Source organism: Artibeus jamaicensis, unplaced genomic scaffold (assembly GCF_021234435.1).
Source record: "Artibeus jamaicensis isolate MK-2021 breed Jamaican fruit bat unplaced genomic scaffold, CSHL_Jam_final scaffold_754, whole genome shotgun sequence".
Lineage (NCBI taxonomy): Eukaryota > Metazoa > Chordata > Mammalia > Chiroptera > Phyllostomidae > Artibeus > Artibeus jamaicensis.
Window position 1 is genome coordinate 2,308,249 of NW_026522054.1, and position 23,498 is coordinate 2,331,746.

Consider the following 23,498-nt stretch of genomic DNA (forward strand, 5'->3'; position numbering starts at 1 on the left):
AGGGGGCGCTTTGATTTTTGTACTCTAATTCCATGCATGTTCCTGGAGTTTCCACTTCCCTCACAGACTGAGAGAGCACCCACTGCTTCTGCACAAGGAGAAGAGCTAACCCCTCCCCCAGATAGAAAGGACAGGGCCTGCTGGGGAAACCGGTCTCCCTAGGCAGTCTCGAGCCCCCTCTCCCCCAAACCTCACGGCCTTGGGCAGTTTGGGCAGAGGGCGGCAGACAGAGGGCTCCTCGCGCCAGCGTGGCATGAATACACATGGCAAATGTAAGGCCTACCTCAGCCCTCACCAACATTTTAAACAAAGGGCTACCTTGTGGAAGATGTCTGGAAGGGCCTGGAGAGCTGCCCCTTCGTGCCACTGGGAAATGGTGACCATGATGGCAATGACCATGCAACACAACTACGGAGTTGTCACTCCTCCCAATTAATACCAGCAGGTGTTCGATCGGAGGGCCTCCCACGCGTCTCACTTAACACAAAGGCAGCTCACCGCCGACTCCCCGGAGGGCACTTGCTGCTTGTTGAAGATGAGCATTTCTTTCAGGTCGTTCGTTGAGCACACTTTCTTTAGCTCGTCCTTGATGTTCCAGATCAGGTCATTCTGGGCCTATGGGCAAGAGACCCAGCTGCTGAGAAACCAGGTCTTTTTCAAAGGAAGAAACCCAACGACAGGAGGAGACCCCAGCGCTCTTGCCTGTCTCCCACTACACGCCTTGCTGAGCTGCCCTCCAGGGCCGGCCTCCTCAACAGGGAGGTGAGCTCCCGGCCCCGTCCCTGGGGACGCCAGAGCAGACCCAGAGTGAGGTCTCTCAGGGGACACTGTGGAAGGTGGGGAGGAGACCACTGAGGGATGTGCGGAGGGCTGCAGTCTAGAAACAAGGGTCCCAGGAACCAACCCCACAGGAAAAAAATTCCAGGGGACACCGGAAAGAGCTTGGAAGCACTCACAGGTTATTGGCTGACATCTGGGACCTAAGGGAGGTGGGCATGGCTGCTCTCCACCAATCCGAGAGCACGTAGGGGGGATGCCCAAGCACCTATCTCCTCAGTTCAAAACAGCGCCCCAGCTCTATGGCAGCCAGATTTGGACCATAACAGACTTGTTTTTTATAAAGGGCAACCACACCAAATTTATCATTCTTATCAAAAAACCTGAACCACCAGAAACTGCCTCGAATTTTTATGCCGCTGGGAGAAACTGAATGCTCACATGAGAGCACCAAGCAGATGGCGCACAGAAGTCAAGTTCCCAAAAGGAAGTAAACGTTCTCTCCCAGCTTCCCAAACACCTAGCCTTTTCTGATTAATAATTTGTACTTCGACGCATGTGTAATGAGAGTGATGAATCTCTGGTCAGTGACTACTAAGGGGTAGTTTTCCCTTCTTCACTATATTGCCTTCAACCCCCTTTTTTTAAAAGCTAGAGACCTTCATGTAAAAAATACAAAACTGTCTCTTCAAGACATTTGTCTATGCTAAGAACCTTTGGCATCCTTAAATTTAATAGTTTCCCATGTTTGCAAGTGACCCTGCAGGTCCAGGTGCACGGTGATGCGCTGTGTGTTAGCAGCAGGAACCTGCCACCTCAGCGGGAACCTGGTGGGTGGGGACCGACCTCTCGGCTCCTGCCTGAGCCTGGCTGCCGGCGTGGCACCAGGAGTCTAATGTGGGTTCTCCTTCAAATAAGAACTGTTTCTTTGGAAAGAGGGAAGAACACCACCCGGGGAAAAAGCCATGCTTTTAAACAAAAGCTATAAATTTGGGAATTCTTAAAGGTCTGGGCAAGTGGGACATGGACACCTTCTTGACCTTTCTTCCCAGAATGAGGGAAGAGAACCGAGACAGATGGCAGAAGGACACACATGGCTCAGAACTCACCTTGAGGGCCTTTTCAAGCTTACTATCCTTGTCTTTCTCTTTTTTAGATTTCTTCTTGGGCACTCGGTCTATTCCATCTACCTCATCGCCTTTCCTCTTTCTGAAAGAGATACAGGATATAAAGAACCAGAGTTTCAGAAAACTCTGAAATACAGGGGCTTGGGTGCCACAGTATCTCATCTCAACTCCTCTGCAGGCCCTGCTTGCTGTCTGCTCAGGCAGCGTCCGCACTGACTCCACCCCCTTCAGAACACACTCTGCTGCCAAGGAGGGGCCTGGCGCTGCTCCAGGGCCTTGGAACAACGTGGCACAGGATGCAAGGCTCGGGCTCCACCTGATGCCAAAAACCCCGTGTACCTCCTGCCATTAACGAGACAGCCTGGAAGGTTCCTGGTAGAAAGAAAGCCTGCAGCTAAGGGGCAGAAAGGCAAAGCAGAGGGTCAGGGGCCAGTCTTTCAAGCTAAAACACAGGGCTGCTCCGAAGGCCAAGAGGCTGTTCTGAGGTGAGACTGCACTGCCATTAAAAGCCCAAATGAGTGACAGTGTAGGCACTGCGGACCAGTCTGCCTCAGCTGGGTCAGCAAACCTGGCCGACCAAGTTCAGCAGTGTCTTCCGTACCTCAAGGAGAGCACTGAGGGCCATCGGCAGCCGGTAAAAAAAACCGGGCAGGAGAGCCATAGTAGTCGAGACTCCACTTCAGCTAAGCTCCACAAACCTGAGCCAGACGTTCTCATTTTTTCCTTATCCTTGAAAACAGAGACAATACCATCTACCCTCCAGGACTGTGGTGACGACTGAATGGAGCATCCCACCAAAAAGTAAAACTACACAGCACCCCGCACGTTGAAAGCGCCCCACCAGTTCTGGTGGCTGTTCTGGCACACACGTGTACTCACGCTCCCTACAGCTGTATCACGTGCTGCAGTACCCGGACCATTAATCCACAGCCCGGTTTCCCCAGAGGCCCGAGCCACAAGTGTTGTGCAATGAACTCGTGTGCTATGAACTCAAATAATGCAGGATAGCTGCTTGGATCAGGGTCACCCTGATCCTGACACGGTGCAGTAACTGTCCCAGGGACACGGTGCACATCACGGCACTGCCACATCTCCCTTGGTGTGCTTGTCTGGGCCAGCAGAAGAAAAACTGCAACGAGTAAGAAGTGCTCCTGGACTCCAGCTAAGTCACTGGTAGGGCTTCCCATCCTAAACCATATGAGATCTGTATCGGCCCAAACTCTAAACCAGGGACTGTCTTATCAACTGCTCCCCCACCCCACTTAAAAACTGTCTTGATCTTCCCAAGCAGTGTTTCGCAGAAACATCCAATCACAAAGGAACACACCCACACAGGAAGAGGTCATGAGGATGGGGAGGTGGGTTGTGCAGCGGTCACAGGGTCAGACCACTAGGAGCACCCCACAGTCTCTGCTACCACGGCTAGGAAAGGGCAGGGAGCTCAGCTTCCACTGGCCCCCCCCATCTGCATCCCTGGCTTTCTCAAGGTCAGGAAGGAGAAAACACAGGAGTGGTATGCAGTCTGCAGGGTCTCTGGGCCTCCATCAGGCCCCTCACTGAACTCCCCTTGCAACCCACACAGCCCTCCACCCACCCTTCGCTCTTGACTCCTGGGAGCTGCTTCTTCAGGTCTTCCTTATCCTCGGGAGCAAGCAGGCCGAAGCCCTTGAGCTGGCTCGCACTGTACTCGGGCCGGAAGTTCAGCTCCTCTCTGTTCTCAACAAAGCAGTGAGGGTGGTACCAGCGATCGATCATGCCCAGCTGGGGCTTCTCAGGGTCCAGCATCTTCTTGGAGAGGCGCACCTGGCCCTGTAGGAGCGAGGTGAGAAAGGATGGTGACACATGAAGGCCCAGTGGTGACCAAGCCAACCTGTCCAGAGAGGGACCTCAGGTCTACCCCACGGGCAATGCAAGGACTGCTGGGAGATTCTGGCTCTTTGATGCCACCAGGAACTGTGTGTTACCTTCAAGTCCCAGCACCCATCTTGTAAATGGCTCAAATTCAACTAGCTACCTACCTATCTGCCTGGACAAGTCAAAAGAGCAGTTAACTGGGAACGCTGAGAAAGAAGACACCTACTAAGAAGGGCTCCTGGTGGCTAACTGGACTCAAATCAAAACAACAACAAAACAAATAAACAAATACCCCAGAGTTTTGCAGTTCTTTGTACGGAAGGGCCTCTCACGTGCCCTCATGCAGGCACTTCAGAGATAAGCCTGCATTGAACTGCCTGCCTGCACTGTTTCTGCCACCCGAGTCAGCTCTTCTTCTTTTTTCAAGATTTTTATTTATTTTTCTTTAGAGGCGAAGGGAAAGAGAGAGGGAAAGAAATGTCAATGTGTGGTTGCCTCTCGTGTGTCCCCTGCTGGGAACTGGCCTGCAACCCAGGCATGTGCCCTGACTGGGAATTCAACTGCAATCATCTGGTTTGCAGGCCCGTGCTTAATCCACCAAGCTACACCAGCCAGTGCCCGAGTCAGCTCTTCTAAAAGAATTCCTGCAATTCTATTTCAACCAACAGAAAAGAGGCTTTCCTCGTCCAATCAGAGCTGCACAGCTCTGCCAATCAGAGTGGCTCTATTCTGAACAATCAGGACAGTGCCTTTTGGACCAAACTGTGAGAATCTGGAGTCTTCATTTGCATGAGGATGGAACAATCATAGAACAGGGGCAGGGATTCCTGTCCATTTATAAGCCCCCTCTGGCTGGGAGACCACCGAAGATGGAATGTATGCCCCCAGCACTACAGTGCTATTTTCACTGAATAAAGTTTCCTTCTTCACTGCATTCCAAACTGGGATTCCTACTGGTGTTGAATTGGCACCGAGGACCATTGGTTAACATAACGTATTTCTGAGGATGTTCTGCTGACCTGGAACGGGCATAAGAACATAATACAGTAGGCTGGGGCAGAGCTGCGTCCTTGAACAGCACTAGGAGGCCCCTCCTCCCAGCTGGGATTTTTCTGCCCCACCCCCCACTCTTTCACTGACGAAGTCCTGCCATCCTGCCCAGGCCCACAGTTCCAGGCCTGACATTCCTAGGAGAGCTCCATGCCCGTGAGCCCTAGGCCCAGACAACTCCGCACGAGGGGTGCCAACGCTACACAAAACTCTGCTTCCGGCCAACAACAGCTCACAGCTTCTGACTCTCCCCTGAGAACCTAAACCTTTGCCCCACATTTGCAGCAGCTGAAGGCAGCTGAAGAGCCAGCAATGTCACGATTTTTCTTTCCACATCCCACTGGCCCCCTCCCCCCAATTTCTGGTAGCATACTCCAAGGAGGCAGGAACCTCAGACTAAGATCAGAGGAGAGTGACGAGGCTGGAGGGCACAGGCCCGTCCTGCCATCTTTGTCCCCCTGCTACTCGGACAGCACCCATTCCGCCCGGCTGGCTGTCATCCTTCAGGATGACAACTGGTAGGAAAGAGTGGTTAATGACACTCCTCTGGTGAAGGAGAAGAAACTGGGAGGCTTCCTCCAGGGAAGAAACTCACTCCTTAAATTTCACCCTGCTGTAAAACACAGACCAACAGCCTTCTCTCAGCCGCTGCCAAGCCCAGAAGAGACCTCCACGTAAACGCTTTCCAATCCCATCTCCCTAGCCCTGTGTCCTAAAAGTGGATGTAATTTAAAGTCATGAGGCCTGGACCATGAGTAGTTAGGGCCAGACCTGCCTGGAAAAAAGTCACAGCCACCTCCTGCCTCCACTAAAATCTTCCCTTTCAAGCACTAGTGTTGAGCTTGCACATAAAACCTATTTTTCTCTTCTTCTCAGATGCCCAGTAGCATCCGATGTGAGAAACCCAGAGCCAGATCTCCGTGCTCAGCGCTCACCTTATCTATCTTCTCCATGCAGCCCTTGCACGTGCTCCTGTTGGACTTGGCGTACTCCACTGCAAAGTCGCCCAGCGTCTTCTCCGTCTTGCTCCCCACTCCATCCTGGCCTTTGCCTGAAGGATCAGACACAATGATGCTCATCTCAACAGCATCAGTGCAGGTCCGGTGTCCCTGCCCTCCCCCGCTTCTAGCTCCCTGGGGTTCTTCTACGAGGACACTATACGTGCTGGGTGATCACGGTTGGCTCATCTTATCTACACCATTTCTAACCTGGTGGTTGGTTAACAGAGCTTCTTTTCTGGCAATAAAATAAAAACTTTTCTCAGAAAGGCTCTTTGAAACAACACAGTGTCTGGAGGTCTCCCTTTCCCCCTCTCTCCTCTTCCTCCGGAGCCCCCTCCTTCACTGCAGAAAGTACTTAAATAGGATCCAGGGCTGACTGCTTCTCTTCTGGTCAGGAATAAGACCAATGCCGCACTCTGCTGAAGGATGCTGATGGCGGGGGAGGCCATGCTTCTGCAGGGGCAGGGTGTATAAGGGAATTCTCTTCACTTTGTTTAATCTTGCTGTGAACCCAAACCTGCTCTAAAAAGACCCCCAGTCTGTTAAAACAACAACTTTAAAGGCCACATTTCAGGCCTCTGGAAAAATAAAATATCCTGCAGTAGGATGGAGCTGGATCGATGAGGTGCAGATGTAGTAACACAGACCCTTCTTCTCTGTATGCACATGTGTGAACCAAGGAGGGGCGAGGTGGAGACCTTTTTCTTTGCTCTCTTGGAAAAGGTTCCCTGTAAGCTCTGGGCTGGCGGCAACACCTGCTGCCTCCCTGGTGTGTACGCACCTGTCACTCCTCCGGCCTCTGCAGTCTTTTTAACTTTCTGTTGGTCATCCCACCGGAGCTCAGAGAACCCGTCCACCTCGACATCAGGCTGCCAGATGGTGTGGCCGACCTTCCAGAAGCAGGAGAAGTGGTACCAGTGTGGCACTTTGCCATCGAACATGGGTGACTAGAAGGATGAGAATCAGAGGGAGGTAAATGAACACTGAGTTAATCTCCAATGCAGCCTCAAGCCCAGCCCACAATAGCAAAACAGCCCTTGTTTTCTTCTCCGTGAAACAAGGGCAGCTTGCCCATGTCCCTACATGGCCAGGGAAAAGCTGCAAACAGAACAGAAACAGCAGCCCCCCTGGCTCCACGTTTCTCTTCACGGTATTCCCTAACAGCTAAGAAAGCTGCTTGCCTGCTAAAGCCCACTCTCTCAGGACCTGGGACACCCCTGGGAACGGTGGCATTTTTGAACAGGACTCTACCTATGCTCCTGTTTAAGCACATGCCACTACATTTCAGTGACAGGCTTTACCTCTAAGCACAGCACGTGCACACGGGATGCCCGTCCTGTGTCCTGACTCCACTGTGTCTGCCTGGGAGAGGCAGGCCCGGACTCACAGAGCCTGCGCAGCCCCGAAAGGGCCCTGGAAGTGCCTCTGCAGTTAAGATAGTGAGGAGCTAGTCCCAGATAATGAGCAAGGCCAAGAAACTGTGTCAGACAAGTGGCAGGCACACAGATGTGGATGGAATGAATCTGAGAGAGAGATGGAGGGAGGGAGGGAAGGAGGGATCGGGTCAGGGAAGCAGGCCAGCTAGGGCAGACGACAGGGCTCTAGAGCCTATTGCCAGCCTACCAGCCTGCCCCCAGGCCCTCAGGAAGTGCCACTTCCTGCTGCGGGTCCTGGGGAGTCGGGCCACGTGGCAAAGCAGTTACCTCTCATGGCAGCCTTTCTGTCCTTTGAAGTTTTGCATTTGGGTTGGTACCGACTTGACAGTACCAGGCCTTTCACTGTCACAGTGCCAGGCACTCCCAGGCTTTACAGAGTGGAGGTGACAGCGACTGGCAAAGTGGGATGAACAGTGGCATTTACTCGGTCCTTGGCACCCACGACTGCTTTTGGGGGGGAACTGACAGTTAAAAATACACAAATGGTTCTGACTGAAGCAAGGGAGGCCGTGAACACCTGCTTTTACGTAACAGAAAGCCAAATGTTACCCACATGAAACAAAAATATTAAAGCATTGTTAAAAGTAGCACACAGAACTTTCAGGACGGAGTTGTAGGGACAGGAAATAGCGTGAAAAAAGCAACGACAAGGTCTCCAACCTAGCCCGCGCCCACTATGTGAGCAGCCTCTTTATAGATTTAGAAGACTAAAATGGAATCCGGTCAAGGCCGGGCATTGCAAGGACTCCTCCCCATCAGGCAGTCTGGTTTACAGCAGCATTGCTCAGCCCAGAACTCTCCCAGTGCTAGTCAGAGCAAGCAGCACTGTCCCCTAAGGCTCCTCCCACAGTTCCCAGTTAAGAATGATCCATCTGGGTGATTATTTAATCAATGCTTGTCTTGCACTGGATTAGAAGCTCCCTAAAAGGCACAATGCCTGTTTTGCTGGCACCTGGCAAAGCCTGCTCACGGTAGACACTCAGGATGTTTGTAGAATGCCCTATGTCTGGAGGGAAGAAAGGGGAAAAGAAGGGGGGGGTCCCTGCTATGGAAAACAGATCCCCAAACCAGACAACACATGACATCCCAAAGCAGACTTGTGTTCTGGTCTTCACACTTTCACCAAAGCAGCAGACACATCCTTAAGCATCAGGCCATCTTGTAAGACATCTGCAGTGGCCTCCACCTGGCTCTTCTGCCTTGGTACCTTCTCTGCCAGGTTCTGGTTATGCTCATGCACAGGAGGACACGTGCGCGGCTCAGTGGCTTTGCCCCCACTCTGCAACTCATGACTGTGCTGTAGTTTCCCGGCTCCTTTGGGGCCTCACACCTGCCCCTCAACCTCGGTCTGGGTGCTGTGCTCCCATGCATGGGTGACTGCGGCCCCATCCTCCTCAAGAAGAAGAACCTCTGACCAAAGCAAGGCTTTACCGTGGACCTTAGGACCGAGAAGGTTGTGACAGGAAGGGAACTAGATCAAGGTCAAAAGACTATGGCTATCGCTCTGCAAACACAGGGCTCTGGTAGCAGCAGAATCTTCGTGTACTGAGCACCCACCTCATTCAATGGTCCTCACCCAGCCACTCCACTGCCTGCCCGAGGCAGAAAGGGCACGAAAAGGGATGAGCAGATCAGAGCCTCTCTGAGGACTCCCGTGCCCCAACCCTCACGACTGGAAAGGCGGGCTGCCACAACCCAGCCCAGTTCATCCCCTCAAGGCTGCTCTGGGGCGTATCAGCTTAAGTTTCAGGGATTTGATACAGCCAGAACAATCCTCCCATACAAATGTAAAGGAAGGTTTTTAAAATCCAAGTGAAAGAATGGCTCCTTTTTTGCAGCCTTCACCTGTGCAGTCTAGAAAACCAACTGTATATTCTGAATTAAAGCTCCACTCCCTAATTACTATTACAGGCAATCAAACTTACTTTCAATAATAAAGAATCTCCTTCACCATCAAGTCTGCCAAAAGAGTGTCCTGAACGTTAGAATTTAGTCCATCTGGGAACCGGTTACTCTGTGGAGCCATCCCACACTCCCCCAGACACACCTACCCTTCCTCTTTATCCTACGTCCTTGCTCATCACGCTGGCTACACTTAGGTTTTCTGTCTGTCCTCAATAGAACTGGATCCTCTTTGGCTGCCTTGTGAGGCCTACAAGCTACCCCTTCTCTGTATTACATTTAAAAATGCAGGACAAAAGACAAAGGCTCACAAAGGGAACCAACTATACTGACATAGTTAACAAAACACTTAAAAAGCTTACTGGACTATAGTAACCCATGAGCTAACTACAGTAATCTTGAAGCAGTGATGAGTGTAAATGATATGCAGAAAAATTCCCAACAAATGTAAGGTGATATGACAATACCTGTAATTACCAATGGTGACAAAAACCACAAGTACTGCTAATATGCCTTTGGGGCTTACGCTCATAACTGAAAGAAATGACTTCTATCTGGAACTTAGTTCTCATCTCCACTCAGGGACCTGCTAGTCATACCCCACAGACCCCAGGTTCAGAGTTCTTGGAGGAGAGAGCTTCGTAAGATCAGCCTGCCCATATATTCCAGGTAAGGTTCCAAGATGGGGATGGGGGAGAATGTGGCTCTTTGGGTAGCACATCTGCCAATCCACCCTCAACTTCCCGCCACTTTGTGAACAAGGACTCCTGACCAAGCTCCTATCCTGGGCACACAATGCCTAAGGCACAGCTCCAGCAGGTGACATCCACCCGCCACCCCCCCCAGCAGTGTTTACCTGTCATCTGCCTTTTAACCCAAGTGCAGTTTCCAAAGGCAGTCACTCTTTGTGCCCCTTACGAGCCCACACAGGGCCTAGGTGCTCAGCGGGTATGTACTGAATGAGTAAAGACCATGTCAGGTACTGAGCTAGGTAAGCCCTGAGGATACCCAGATAACAGCCCCAGTCCCTGCTGGGTCAGGAATGGGATGACCCAAGTACTTATACCCACTTCTCTCCACCCCAGAAGTATTGAAAACCCAGTAAGGGCTCAATGGTCATTCCCAAAACACATTAGTGTCTTGCTGCAAGGAGGGAAAATCAAGTTACCCTAACCAGGAGCACCAAGCTTGGATAACAGATGGCTTTATTTACATCGGGGGTGGGGAGACAGGGCAGGTGAGAACCCAGACTGCATGGGCACACAGAAGCAAAATGGAAGCTGGAGGAGGCAGGAACCCCCTTGGCAGGGTCCTTCAGACACACCACCCCACAGACCACTCCAACAGCCACAGGCATCTCCGAAGTCTAAGGGAACCCAGAAGGGGGATCCCCAATTTGTCAACAAGTCCCTGCGAGGAACGCCCAAAGCCACTCTTACTTAAACCCCAGAGCAGCAAATTACATCAGGAGAACTTGACTATGAATCTGAAAAGTTTGGGGGAAATGTTATTTTAAACCACAAATCAGGCCAAAAGGGAATGCACAGTACAAAAAATGACACTGACGTGCAGTTCTGCATAATTAAAAAAATGAAAGTAAGCGGGCGTTGAAATAATAGCCAAAAATAGGTTAAAAAAAAAACCTTTCATGCCAGCCATCACCATCAATGGAGAACAAAAAGATCTTCTAGAACAAAGTAAGCAAAAAGTCAGATGAGCCTCAAAAGACCCCGCACACATTCCGCGCCGCGCCCCCCTCCCCCGGGGGCGAATGTTAACAGAAACGGTTCCTCATTTTTACAAAGCAAAAAGCAGCCCCAGCTCCCAACTCTATTTCCCAGGCTTTCCGTTCAAGATCAGTAAAGCCTTCCAGAAGGTCCGGAGCAGCAGTGCTCACAGGCCCCGAGTGGGCGACCCGCTCCTCAAGGCGAGCCCTCCCCCCACACTTCCCGGACTCGAAGCTCCGCCGCGCACAAAGCGGCCCTCTCGCTCGCACCTGCACCATGATGGCCATCCGGAGCGAGTCCTTGGGGATGCTCTCGCTGCATTTCTTGCAAGAGGCGCGCCCGCTCTTCGCGTACTCGACCCGGTAGAGCTTGTCCGAGGACTCCGCCATCCTCCCACAAGTCCCGCTGCAGCTCCGCAAGCCAACGCCACCACCTGAACACACGCTGCCACCGCCTCACCGCCCCTCGCGTGCGTGCGTCGTCCGTCAGCCCGCCCCCTCAGCAGCCGCAGCACGTAGCGTCGACCACCCGCAGCTCCCGGATAGATTGTTGCTGCCTGGCGGCGGGAACGCCTCCGGCGCACGCGTTTAAGGGGCGGGGCCTCCGGCGCGCGCGCTGGAGGCGGGTGACAGGGGGCGGTGTTTCCGCGATGCCTGCGGCTGCGTGAGTCTGAGCTTGCTCTGATTCTGTAGCTTTTAGGAGAATTCGGCACCACCCCTTTAACCTTTCTGTTCCCTGGAAGGCTTCCTTGCTCTCCCAATTAATTCTACCCTCACTCCCTTTTAACAAGCATGTCCTCTGTCCCCCGAGGGCGCCAGATTTGGAAGGCGCTGGCCGAATCAGGAATCTGGTTGATCTGCCCAGGGGAGGTCAACCGGGGCTGGCCCTCGGCGGGGTCCTACCTGCAGTCCGCAGACCGTCGGGACCAAATACTGAAATCTAGCATCGCCTTTATTGTGAATTTAAATGCATGAATACAAACGCCAGGAGTATGAGAACAGTACCTTTGGCAGCCAATGATCCCAGATGTTTTCATGTCACTTCACAGGTGTGGGAGGTAACTCAGTATTTATTGTTAAGCTTATCACTACTTGGAAGTTGCAGTAGTTAGAAGACCTGCTGCTACTACTAGATCTTGTTATGTAATGTAGAACTCTATTTTTATAACGTTTCTTTTTCAGTGCCATGGACTTTATTTGTTGAAAACATTATGATGGTGTGTGCTGTGTTGAGAATATTCAACTCTGCTATAGAAGACAAGAAAAGTAAATAGGGTGAATGGAACTCATAAACCTTGCTAAAGTATAGAGAGGAAGAAGGCTAGTCACTTAAGAGACATGGATGTTGAGTAGGCAAGCAGATTATGAGACATAGGCAAGAATCCAAAATTAGTGCCCATTAAATATGTTGACGGTAAATAGAGTAAGTGGATTATATCATGGAACAAATAGAATTTACTTGGAGAGTAGCCACATCAGGCAGGAACATTTGGCCTCTGAGTTGCCAACTATGTCATCCCTAAATGGCCACTTGGTGATAACATTCTGGCTCCCATATACTCTGTCCAAAAGTTGCAGATAAAACCTAATGTTTGTTCCACAGGCTGATTAACGGGCTCCATCTGTGGCCAGCATACTTGCTCCTGTGTCTGATGGTGACTCTGAGTTGGCTTCAGGTACTACTCTTAGTGACTTGGCTGATCTTATTTTAGTCCCTTTTCTTTTTTTTTTTTAACATATAAAGGAAGAAAGGGAAGAAAATAAAGTTACAGATAGCTCACCAGTTCAAGGGGGAAATTGCATCACCTAGGCACAGTGCCATGATGATCCAGCTGAGCATCTTGGTGTTAGTAACACAGAAGGGCTTTGTAAATTGTTACATAATTCTAATCAGAGTGCAGGTTTACTAACCATATTCCCACAGAGGAACTTTGTTGTGATTTAGTTTTCAAAAAATCTTTTAAAAAAATAGCATCAATTTTCTGTGCTCCTCTCTTCTCTACAATTTTAGAGGGCAGGAAATTTTGTTACAACTAAATATACACAGTTTATCATTTTCAGATTTGATTTTTTGAATGACACTAGAGCCCTACTATGTGGGGATTTGTTATTTGACTTATTGAGAAATAATGGAGTTGAATTTAATTCCCTGGAATATAATAACATGCAGCAAAAACTCCAGACTTTTTAAAGGGGAAGAGATCTTGGATCTGTGTCCTGGATTTACAACTGAGGCCTTGAGGTAATGAGATTTTTCTGAAGGTCACAGAGCTGCCAAGTGGCAGAGTGGGACAGTGTGCAGCTGGCCTCGTCCATGCCTCCCCCATGCTGTCCCTATAGGAGCACAATTACTTTATGTGGTTACGGGCTAATGTTCTGGAAAGAGGCATTCTCTCATTGGCAGATAAAGGCATGGGCAGGGATGTAGGGAAATGGCAGTGAGTAGGTCTGTGATGATTCAGACTCCAGGGGCAAATTTCAATCACCTGGATTAACCATGGATGGGGCATGGAGGGCAGGGCCCTCCACAACCAGGGACTGAACCCTGGGATTATAACCAAAGAAGCCTTCTCTCAAAGCTTCCCAGAGACTAGTCTTGCCCCATGGACTCTCCTCAGCTGTATGCCAAATCCTACATTATAATAATCTACTCACATAGCTGGTTTATCCATCTTACCTGGGTATACCTGAGGTCAAAGGCCATCTGGCTCATTGTTGACACTGTCCACTTAGCACATTGATAGGCAGGGTGCCTGTAGGGTGTAAATCTCCTTTGCTACATCGACCTAATCGTGGTGTCAAGGATAATCTTTAATTTTTAGATCTTGCTCTGTACTACTAAGCCTGGGATATCAGGAGACTGGCCTTGGGCTTGGGGAGTTTATTCATAAGCTGGAAAAAAGCTGCCCTGCTGTCCACTAGATGGCGTCCAATACACACACACCCTGCACATGCATCACAAGAACAGCACCACACTAGGCATGATGTTAATGAAAGAAAGCCACCAAATCTGGTCCATCCTATTCGGTTGTCTTGTTTTGTTCTCCGGTGGCGTGCTCTAGGAGAGATTTGGGAATTGGCAGGAGAGGAGGAGGAAGAGGTGCCTTTAGACAATCCCCCTGTAACCCTGTTGCAAGACTGCAGGCAGAGAAAACCAGGGAACCATCCTGGTAGGAAGGGATACTGGTATGGACCAGGGCTGCAGGCAATGAGGATGGAGTGAAGTGGATGGATTCAGGGGGCAGGAAAGACGGACCTTGATAATGGAGGGATATAGCACTCTTTGAATCCACTGGTTTTAACCTCTCCCTTTACAAGTTGTCAACCCCAAGAGGGTGGTGGTGTTGGCTTATCAGTGTTGATTATTCGAGTGCTGCACAGAGTAGATATTCAATGTGTACTTTTTGGATAATAATAAATAAGGAGTTACCATTTATCGAATGCTTATGTGAGCCCTTCTAAGCACTTGACATATATTAATTTCCTTTATTTCCAACATCCTCCCCCCAAAAAACCCATGAAAAACCACACAACTCAAGGCCCCTTCCTGGCCAGATTAAAATCTCTGTGACAGATGGGCCTGAGCCACTATATTTTGAAAAAACAAAACAAAACACACAAGAGGATCCTTGACCACCTCCACCCTGGTGGGATAAGCATTGAGGCTTAGGCGGGCTTGTCCTGTGAGGGACACCTCGCCCCATGCTGGCCATTCCAGGTTTCCCAGTGGCCTCGGGCCATGTTTCTCTTCCACATTGACCTGATCACTTGCATCGATCACACGCCACCAGTGAGCTGTCTTTTCTCCTACCCCACTTTCTTCTTCAAGAATATCTCCAGGCCCTTCTCAGTCCCTTTCCTTGTCCTTTATCCCTTCTGTGAATTGTGCTCAGGCCTGGTGCACATCAGTGGGGTCTGCCTGGTCCCCTTATGCAAGAAGCCCTGTCCACTAGGTGCCCTGCAGAGGCTGTGCTTGCAGGCCCCTGGCTCCTGGCCCTCCTTGTGGGGTGGGCATCTGCATTGCCCCTCCCCCTGCCCGTAAGCCTCACAGCCCTCCTCATTCCTTCTTGCTGTTGGCTTTCTTCAAGGCCTCACAGCTGCTCCAGTTTCAGAAACCTCCTCAGCTGCCCCATCTTCTCACCGGTGCTTGGAGTGAACACAGGTCCTGACATCAGGGAGATGCAGGACCTGGGCCCACGGAAGCCTGAGTATGTGGCCACCTGGAAGGCCCTGGCTTTGCTGCTCCCTCCCTGACAAAAGACCCATAATTGTATTAAATTCAACAACTGTTCATTGAGTACTTACTGTGTACCAGGTGCTGTGCTAGGCCTGGGGTTACCCAGGTGAGTGAGACACCCTCCTTGAACCCAAGGGCCTCCCCTCTGTTTGCAGTTGCAGCCGTGTACACACTGTTACCTGACACCTGGTGGAGAAAAGGGGCAGCATGCCATGGGCACAGGGGAAAAGGGGTTGTTCATGGAGGCTGTGAGAGACCAAGAAAGCATCTGGGGAATCCCAGTGCCCCTTAAAGCTTGGCTCCCGAGTCCCATCCTACCAGAAAACTGCAAGCCCCCTTGGGCAGACCTTGGTTGATTTCACAGCCCTGCCTCTGGGCTCCCAGGACCCCCATGGCATGTCTCGCACTGTCTGTGATTCCCAGGGTCCCTCTGCTTGTGAGCAGCTTCAAGCAGGAAGCACGTCTCCACTTCCTGCTCCAGAAACCTGGGCCAGGTGCTTTGTAGGTGTCATGCATTTGCTTGTTGAATAGATAGGAGGTGCCGTCTAAGCTGGAAGGATTTAGACGGTGAGGATGGTGGTGCAGGCACAGGGGAGGGTGGGTGATCAGGAAGAAAAGAGACAAAATCAAGAGGCCCAGGCTGCTTTGGTGCCCCTCTGGGGTGTCTGAGCAGCCGGAGTCCCCTCTCTACCTCCAGAACCACCGAACTGGGCAGGGCCACTTTTAGAGCCAGGTGCATTCGCTGTCCCCTTGTCCTCTGGCATCGAACACTTTCATGGCCTTAAAGGGGAGTTGAGGGGCGGGCCTGACACCCCTTTGGCTCAGGGTGCACCCACCTTTTCTCTCCCTCCCCACTCCCTGGGTGAACTCATCTCTAGGTGAACTTTCAGAATCACCAAGGATGCTTTTTAAAAAGTCCTGATGCTTTGTTTAATTGGATCGGGCTGGGCCTCGGGGAGCATTCGTTTGGAAAACTCCCCCCGGTGTTTCTGAGGCACAGCAGCCTGGGCAGGGCCCTGCCTCCCACCTGGCCTCTCCCCAGCCTGCTTTGATCTGCTCTAAGCCTCCTTCCTGGCTTTTTTTTCCTTTTAATCTCAAACAGCACATCCCAGAGCCCTCTCAACACTGAATTATACACATCCCAGTAGACGGCTGGCGCGTGAGTTACTGAGGCCAGAGCCGCAGAGACAGCTCCCGGCAAATAAATTAGAGCGTTCAATCATTCACGCAAGAGCCAAGGCAGAGACTCTCAGGCCCTGGAGAGAAGATGGGGGTGGAGGTGTTGGGGTGGGTATCGGGGACGTGTGAGTGAGTGGGCACAGGGTAAGGGAGAGATGGATAGACCTAGAGACCGAGAGGGTTGCACAAGCTTGCAAGGGCTGTCTCTGCAAGAGATGACTCTGGGGCAGAGAAAGAGAGGAAGTGCACAGGGGGCATGCGCAAAAGCAAGCGAAGACAGCCTCCCTCCCTGGAGCCCCTCCTTGGAAGACTGGGACAGAAGACACCTGGCGAGGAGGCCAGAGGTGGGGAGGGAGGCCACTGCCAGGTAGCCCCCTGAGGTGACCACTTGGAGGTTGGGTTGATGGGTGTAGAGACCTCTCACTCAGGTGGGCAGTGTGCCCTTAGATAAAAGTGAGGTGCTTGAGTGTCCCCTCCTGTGTCAGCCCTTCAGGCTTGAGGCAGAATTTTCTGTCCTTTTGCTTTGCGGGACGATGACCAACCAACTGAGCTACATCAGTCAGGGCTAGAATTTTCTGTCCTGAGGATCAAAGATCCCAGCCTGGAGGACACAGACAACAGGCACCTCTGCAGGCAGGGGCTCCTGGGAGCTTTCTGTCCTTCTGCTTTTGTGCGCAGCCCGAGTGGGCCCTCAACAGCAGCCCTGGCTTTGGGCAGAGGATGGGACCCGGTGGGGAGGCCTCGGCCCCTCGGCCGAGGGCCCTGAGCTGCAGTCTCTGGCTGGGGGCTCAACGCTTCTGTCTTGACCCTCATGGGGTCACAGCTCATGTCAGAGGAGGGGGGGGGGTGCCCTGCGGGGCCAGGGGAGAGCAGGGAGTGTTTGTTGTCACCGGAACCCATCTTGAAAGCTGACTCTTTCTCCATCAGCAGGTATCTGGGCCTTTGTCCGGGAAATGCCAGTGGGGACACCAGCTAGGACCACAGATTCCTCCCACGTGGCTGTCCTGTCCATGGGGTCTCGCAGGTAGTGTGGTGGAAGAGCTGGTTAGGGGTGGTGATGGTGAGTTGGGCCTGGGGACTGCTGCCTGGGGTCCTCTTCCGTGCCCCGGTCCATTCCCACTTCCCAGACAGTCAGATACACAAACACAGAGCCCCAAGCCAGGAGCATCATCCTAATTCCCCAGGGGCACCCCATTTTGGGGTCTGCAGTTCTGGTTCCGGGTGGCTCTGAGAGAGCAGAGGTTATCCCAACACAAGCCAGAACCGCCTCTCGGTGGGGGTTTCCATGATACCCCGGTAGAACTGCTGCTTGGTTAGATAGCCCTTGCTTGGTATGCTTAAATTTTGACAGCTCACATGCCGAAGTTTGGATTGGCTCACTGCTAAATTGAGTCACTCCTCTGATTGGACCATAGTTAAAAGGTTTTTTTGTGTTGTTGTTGATGTTTAAATGAGTAAAAAAATAAACCCGCCTATAATGAGGAAAGGGGCTGTGCAGTTGTCTTGTTAAGATTTTGGTGCTGCCTTGTACACCCTGGGCCTGTACAGGGGACAGTGGGGCCTGGAGTGAGAGCTGGGCTGCTCCCTGTTGGGGCACCTGCACCCCCTGAGGGAGTATCCATGTGTCTGCCAGAAGGGTGGCTGGAAAGAGGAACACGGTCTCTCTCAGGGCAGGTTGCAGGACCAGGGGAGCGCAGCCTGCGATGAGGCCCTGGGGGCCCTCGGGCTGCTAGAGAAGCTTATTTATCCCTTACCCAGAGGCCGGCATCAATTTCCAATTAGCTGGAGGCTTGGCAGGCAGTGGTTGGCTCCAGACTCCACGGTATTAATGGAGGCACCGTCCCTGCTGGAGACAGTGCTGAACCAGAAAGCAAGTCAAATTAGGTTATCCCAGGGACGGACGCGTTGGCTCACCTCTGGCAGGGCCAGGCATTCCTCTTGGCCGGGGTACTTGGGATGGGAGACTTTTTATTCCTGGCGCTGAGCCTCATGGCTCTGCGTTTTCCTTCCAGAAGGGCAAACAGGAGCTGAGATCAGAGCAGGTGGGGGTGTGTGTGTGTGCATTTTCTGTCATTTTGGGCTTGTAGCAGAGAGAAACACTGGGGTCTGAGAGCCTGGGAGGGTACCAGGCAGGGGGTTACACTGTCCACTCTCCTGTAGATGGGGTTGGGGTGGGGCAGGGTGGGAGCTAGAAATGGCTGGCCCTTCAGAGTGATGGACGAGGCCCAGACTCCTTGGTGGAAGCCTTACCAAGCCTCAGGCCCTGGCTTTGTAGACAGAACTGAGAAAGGTGGGAATGGGAACACCCATCTCTCTGGTCACAGCACTGAACTCCGCCACCAGGCTCCTGGACAGTTGCCAAAGAGTCCTGGGGAGCAGCCCACACTCCCTTCTCCTGTGGCAACCCCCCCGGGGAGTGTCAGCCTTCCTTATTGATCTGCCCTGTCCTCTCAGATGGGAACAGGCTTGCATAAAACTCCAGGAGACGCCTAAGGGAAAAATAACTTAATGGGGAAAAGTGTCCTCCGGGGGAGTCCCCAGGCTTGTCCTTCCCCGCTTCTTCTCCTTTGGCTGCTCAGAGGGTTCTGAAGTATCGATGGAGTAGAGTTTGCCCTCGTGGCTGCCCAAGGGTCGGGACCAGCCCTTTGTCTTGTTGCCTGGATCCTCAGGAAGGTGGAGATCAGTAGCGGTCTTGACGGGCCGGGCACCCAGGCCGTGATGAACCCTATTTGCTGAGTGTGTCCAGCTCTAGGCAAGGAGACCTGGGAGGAAGGGGAGAATGGAAATAACTCTGGAAAAGTGGAGCTGAGACTGTGTCTGTCTGCAGACAGTCTCACCCGGTCCTGGCTTGGTAACCTGGCCTGCCGCTGCAGCCACCCACAGACAGGAAAGGGCGCCGCCCAGGGAAGTCCAGGGCAGCGGCAGTGTGGGGACGTGGGAGGACGGCTGCAGCACCACACCCCGTGCTTTCTGCACTCAGTGTCTGATGGCAGGGCTTCTCCATCTTTAGGTTCTAGAAGAACCTTGAGGTGTAAAATGAGAGATTCCTGGGTCTCACTCCATAATTCTGATTATGGAGGCCTAGGGTGGGGTCCTTCTTAGTAATTTGATGGATTTGTGCTTTTGTAAGGAAGAGTAAGGGGATAGTGGAGCAGGTGTGGGGTCTCGGCCTGGAAGACCCCGCCCTGCCCCAGGACCTGTGCTGCCAGCCTTCTTTGCACAGGTTTGGGTGGAGATGGGGACAGTTAGGGTCTGGCAGGTATCCCCCAGGGTCTTCGGTCATGGCATGGTGGTAGCTGTCCCCTCCACAGGATGGCAGTGCCCCCTGGTGTCTGGAAGCTGCAGGATGGCGGTGCCCAGCCTCTTACCCACTCCCACCCCCTGGGTACCAATCTGTCCCTTTGTTCCAGGGCTCACCCCTCTGCTGTGGGTTGTGGCAGTTGGTGTGTGAGAACCAAAGATGCCTGTCTTGTCTTTTCCAGAGCTGACTTCCTGACCTCCAGGACGTTCTAGCTCCCTGACTTCAATGAACACACCTTTTCCTCCAAGTGCCATTGAATTTTCACTGAATAAAGCAGCTATAAACATTCATGGACAGCCTTGACTGGTGTGGCTCAGTGGACTGGGTGTTGTTCTACACACTAAAAGATCACTGGTTCGATTCCCAGTCAGGGCGCATGCCTGGGTTTTGGGCCAAGTTCCTGGGTGGGGGCATGTGAGAGGCAACCCAGATGTTTCTCTCGCACATCGATGTTTCTCTCCATCTCTTTCTCCCTCCTTTTCCCTTTTTCTAAAAAGAAATAAAATCTTAAAAGGCATTCATGCACAAATAAATCTCTTTGTGTTCATATGTTTTCATTTTTTTCTGTAAATACCAAGAAGTAGAATTTCTGAGCTACATAAAACATGCATGTTTAACTTGATAAGAAACTATTCAGTTGCTTTCCAAAGTAGGTATCATTTCACACTCCCCTCAACCAAGTGTAAGAGTGTGACAGGCTTTACATTTTCACCAACACTTTGGACTGTTTTTTAAGTTTTAACCATTCTAGTGACTATACAGTAATATCTAATCATAGACTTAATTTGCATTTCCCTGGTGATTAATGATGTTGAGCATCTTTTCATGTGTTTGGCCATTTGTAGACTTTTGTAAAATATCTTTTCAAATCTGTTTCCTACTTTTTTTATTGAGTTATTTTTCTTCTTCATATTGAGTTACAAGAGTTCTTTATATATTTCCCCATGAGGCTTTAATTTGCATTCTTTTTTTTTTAAGGTTTTATTTATTTATTTTTAGAGAGAGGAGAAGGGAGGAGAAAGAGAGGGAGAGGAACATCAATGTGTGGTTGCCTTGAGCGCACCCTACTAGGTGCCTGGCCCGCAACCCAGGCATGTGCCCTGACTGGGAATCAAACCAGCGACCCTTTGGTTCCAGTCCAGCACTCAGTCCACTGAGCCACACCAGCGAGGGCTGAATTTGCATTCTTTCCTGATGTGCGAGGTTGGGCACCTTTCATCTGCTTAAGAGCCATTTGTAGCCCTGGCTGGCGTAGGTCAGTGGATTGAGCGCGGGCCTGCGAACCTGAGTATCGCGGTTCGATTCCCAGTCAGGGAACATTTCTGGGTTGCAGGCCAGTTCCCAGCAGGGGACCCATGAGAGGCAACCGTACATTGATGTTTCTCTCCCACTCTTTCTCCTTCCCTTCCCCTCTCTCGAAAAATAAATAAATAAAATATTAAAAAAAAATAGTAAAAAAAAAAAAAAGAGCCATTTGTACTGCCTTTTTCTGTGAAATGTCTATTAATATTTGCCTGTTTTTTGTTATGAGTTGTGTCTTTATTATATTGATTTCTAGGAGGTCTTTATACATTAGGGAGATTAATCCTCTGTCTGAGATAGGAATTGAATGACTTCCCCTCGCTGGTGCGTTTGAATTTGCCAATATTTTCTTCTATGACTTCTGGATTTTGCTAGAAGGCACTTACTCACCCAAGATTACAAAGGAAGTCTGCCAGGCTTCCTTCTCTGGTGTCTCAGCCCAGATGACCTTTCTTTCTCTTTTTCTAAGAACCTCCTCTCTGTCCAGCCAAACTCCTCCCCCTTCACTGTGGGGAGGTACAGGCGAGGGCCCACATCAGGCTTGCTCTGGAACCCGTCTTTGCTATCTGTGCATCATGTGTGAACCAATAACTTTGCCTGCTGAGTGTCCATCACAAAGATGCTGTTTTTCTGGCCGGAGTGTTAGTTGGTGATCTCGGGGGGAGATGGCCGGAGGCAGAGAGAAGAAAGCTCGGGAGGACTAACTCCTCGAGTTCGTCCTGCCCTCTAGGGCTGCACAGCAAGTCAACTATTAATCCCCAAGGCCGCTGTTCACCTGTGACCTCTCTCTGTCTTCTCTTTTCCAGGCCAGATGCTGTGGCAGAATCAGGGAAAGCTCTCTGACTGAAGTTCATGGACAGTGTCTCATTTAGTTCTTTAAGAAATGAAACAGAAGTAAGTCCCTTCCCAGAATTGGCTCATGTACACTGTTGAGCCGCTTTTGTTTCTCCCTGTTTCCCAGTTTTAGTCTATCTTACAGCATTTTAAAGGTATTTGGGGGGTTATGAATAGTTTATAATTTTGTGCTTCAAAGAAAGGAAGGTTGAAGCAGTCGTCTCTGGGAAGGCTGAGGCAGGAATCCAGGAGACAGAGAGATGAGGCTCTTCGTGCCTTGGGGCTGGCTTTGGCCAGTTTTTAAGAGTGCTGTAACGCTTACTTTCTCTCCTCCCCACTCCCCCTGCTGCCCTATCCCGCTCCACACAGAGCAGCAGCAGCCCACCCCACCCCACCAGCCCTGCATCTGCCATTTGGGGAGCTGCTGGGGTGACAGTCCCAGCCGCACGGCCCAGCTCTCTTAGGTAAAACTCTCCAACTCTCCCCAGCACTAGCCTTATTATTATCTCACCTTTCCCTCCTTTTCCCTTTCTCTTGACTTATGAATGGGAGGACATGAAGTTTGTGAGTTAGGTCATTAGAATTTGGTAGTGAGGGTCCTGGTTCTACCTGCATTGGTTTGGAGTCTAATCAAATAAGTTTGCTAAAGGAGATGAGCATATTACGCTTTGCCCTAGGATACCAAACAAACACGCCCGTCTCTCCCAATATTCCTCAAATGAGGGGGCGCTTCAGCCCGGCTGCCCGTGGCTGCAAGGAGTAAGACACACAGCTCGACTCACTTAAACCATAAAGACAGCTACGGTCCCGCATAGTCAAGTCCTAGGGTGGGTGCCCGTCTGGGTGGACATCATCCAGAGCCTCTGGCTGTTTCTCTCACTCAGCCCCTTCTTTGGATACTGGCTTCATCTTCAGGCAGGCGCAAGTTGGCAACCCAAATTCAGCTTCGTGGTCAAGTAGGAGAATGTTTGCGAGAAGAATGTCAGGCAAGTTTCCAGAAGCTGTGCACCTCATCTACATAAGTCAGGTCATGTGCCCTTTTTGGAACCAATCGCTTCAAAGGATATGAGAGTTACCTGACACTAATCAGACCTACTCCTAATGCTGGTAGAAACTTGACTTCCTCCGAAGCACATGATACCTGAGCTAAATTGGAGTTCTGTCAGAAGGGAGGGGAAATGGATGTTGGGTAGACAAGTAGGAGGTGTCCACTAGAGATGGGTTCCACCTCCTTCTTATTCTTGGTTACCCATTTCTGAGGCTTTTGTTGAAATTGGCCTTGGATGATGAGAACAACTTCAGTATGCAAAGGAGGTGAGGAGGGAACTGGTATGTGAATGTGTAAGGATCTCTTAAGTCTGTGGCTGCCTGTTGGAGAGGGTGCTTTGACCTGCGGACATGACCATCTGACCCCGGACAAGCATGAGTCATCCGATCATTCTAGCTTGATGAAAATAAAGAACGTGGCTATCCAAGACCATTTGCCTTGTTTTGTAGTTACCCAGTGACCTCAGTGCAATTCCTCAAGATTTATTTTACCAGGAACACCATGTTCAGAGTGGACAACGTAAGTTCTCCATTCTTCCTGTCAACTAAATATTAAGTGCCACATTTCTCATTCTAAGTTAATATATATAAATAGTCATTCTGGTTTTTTGAGTCGTTTCTTTGGGATTTCAGGTAAATCAGTTGGCCAAGGCCCGATCACCCCTGGTAAATTCAGGGTGTTTGGACCTGCTGAACTGAGTAAATAGGCCACATGTTAAAATACC

The 23,498-nt window shown here is 51.0% G+C and overlaps 1 protein-coding gene and 1 long non-coding RNA gene across 3 annotated transcripts in view; one reads left to right on the forward strand and one right to left on the reverse strand.

The window, feature by feature from the left end:
• PARP1 (poly(ADP-ribose) polymerase 1) overlaps window positions 1-11,415 on the reverse strand; it is a 32,956-nt gene extending 21,541 nt beyond the window's left edge. The window contains exons 1-6 of the mRNA XM_037138811.2: window positions 11,144-11,415; window positions 6,591-6,756; window positions 5,744-5,859; window positions 3,499-3,713; window positions 1,887-1,986; window positions 499-615 (exon numbers count right to left, since the gene is read on the reverse strand). Coding sequence (XP_036994706.2) covers window positions 499-615; window positions 1,887-1,986; window positions 3,499-3,713; window positions 5,744-5,859; window positions 6,591-6,756; window positions 11,144-11,263 — 834 coding nt within the window. The 5' untranslated portion in view covers window positions 11,264-11,415. The remainder of the gene's footprint in view (window positions 1-498; window positions 616-1,886; window positions 1,987-3,498; window positions 3,714-5,743; window positions 5,860-6,590; window positions 6,757-11,143) is intronic.
• A 72-nt stretch (window positions 11,416-11,487) lies between these two features.
• LOC128626583 (uncharacterized) lies at window positions 11,488-23,204 on the forward strand. Of its 2 annotated transcripts, XR_008390549.1 has the most exons (5): window positions 11,488-11,537; window positions 12,477-12,549; window positions 17,217-17,313; window positions 21,699-21,786; window positions 22,611-23,204. It is a non-coding gene; the product is annotated as an uncharacterized LOC128626583 (long non-coding RNA). The 2 variants fall into 2 exon arrangements; XR_008390550.1 differs by lacking the exons at window positions 21,699-21,786; window positions 22,611-23,204 and adding an exon at window positions 19,772-20,108.
• Window positions 23,205-23,498: the final 294 nt, after the last annotated feature.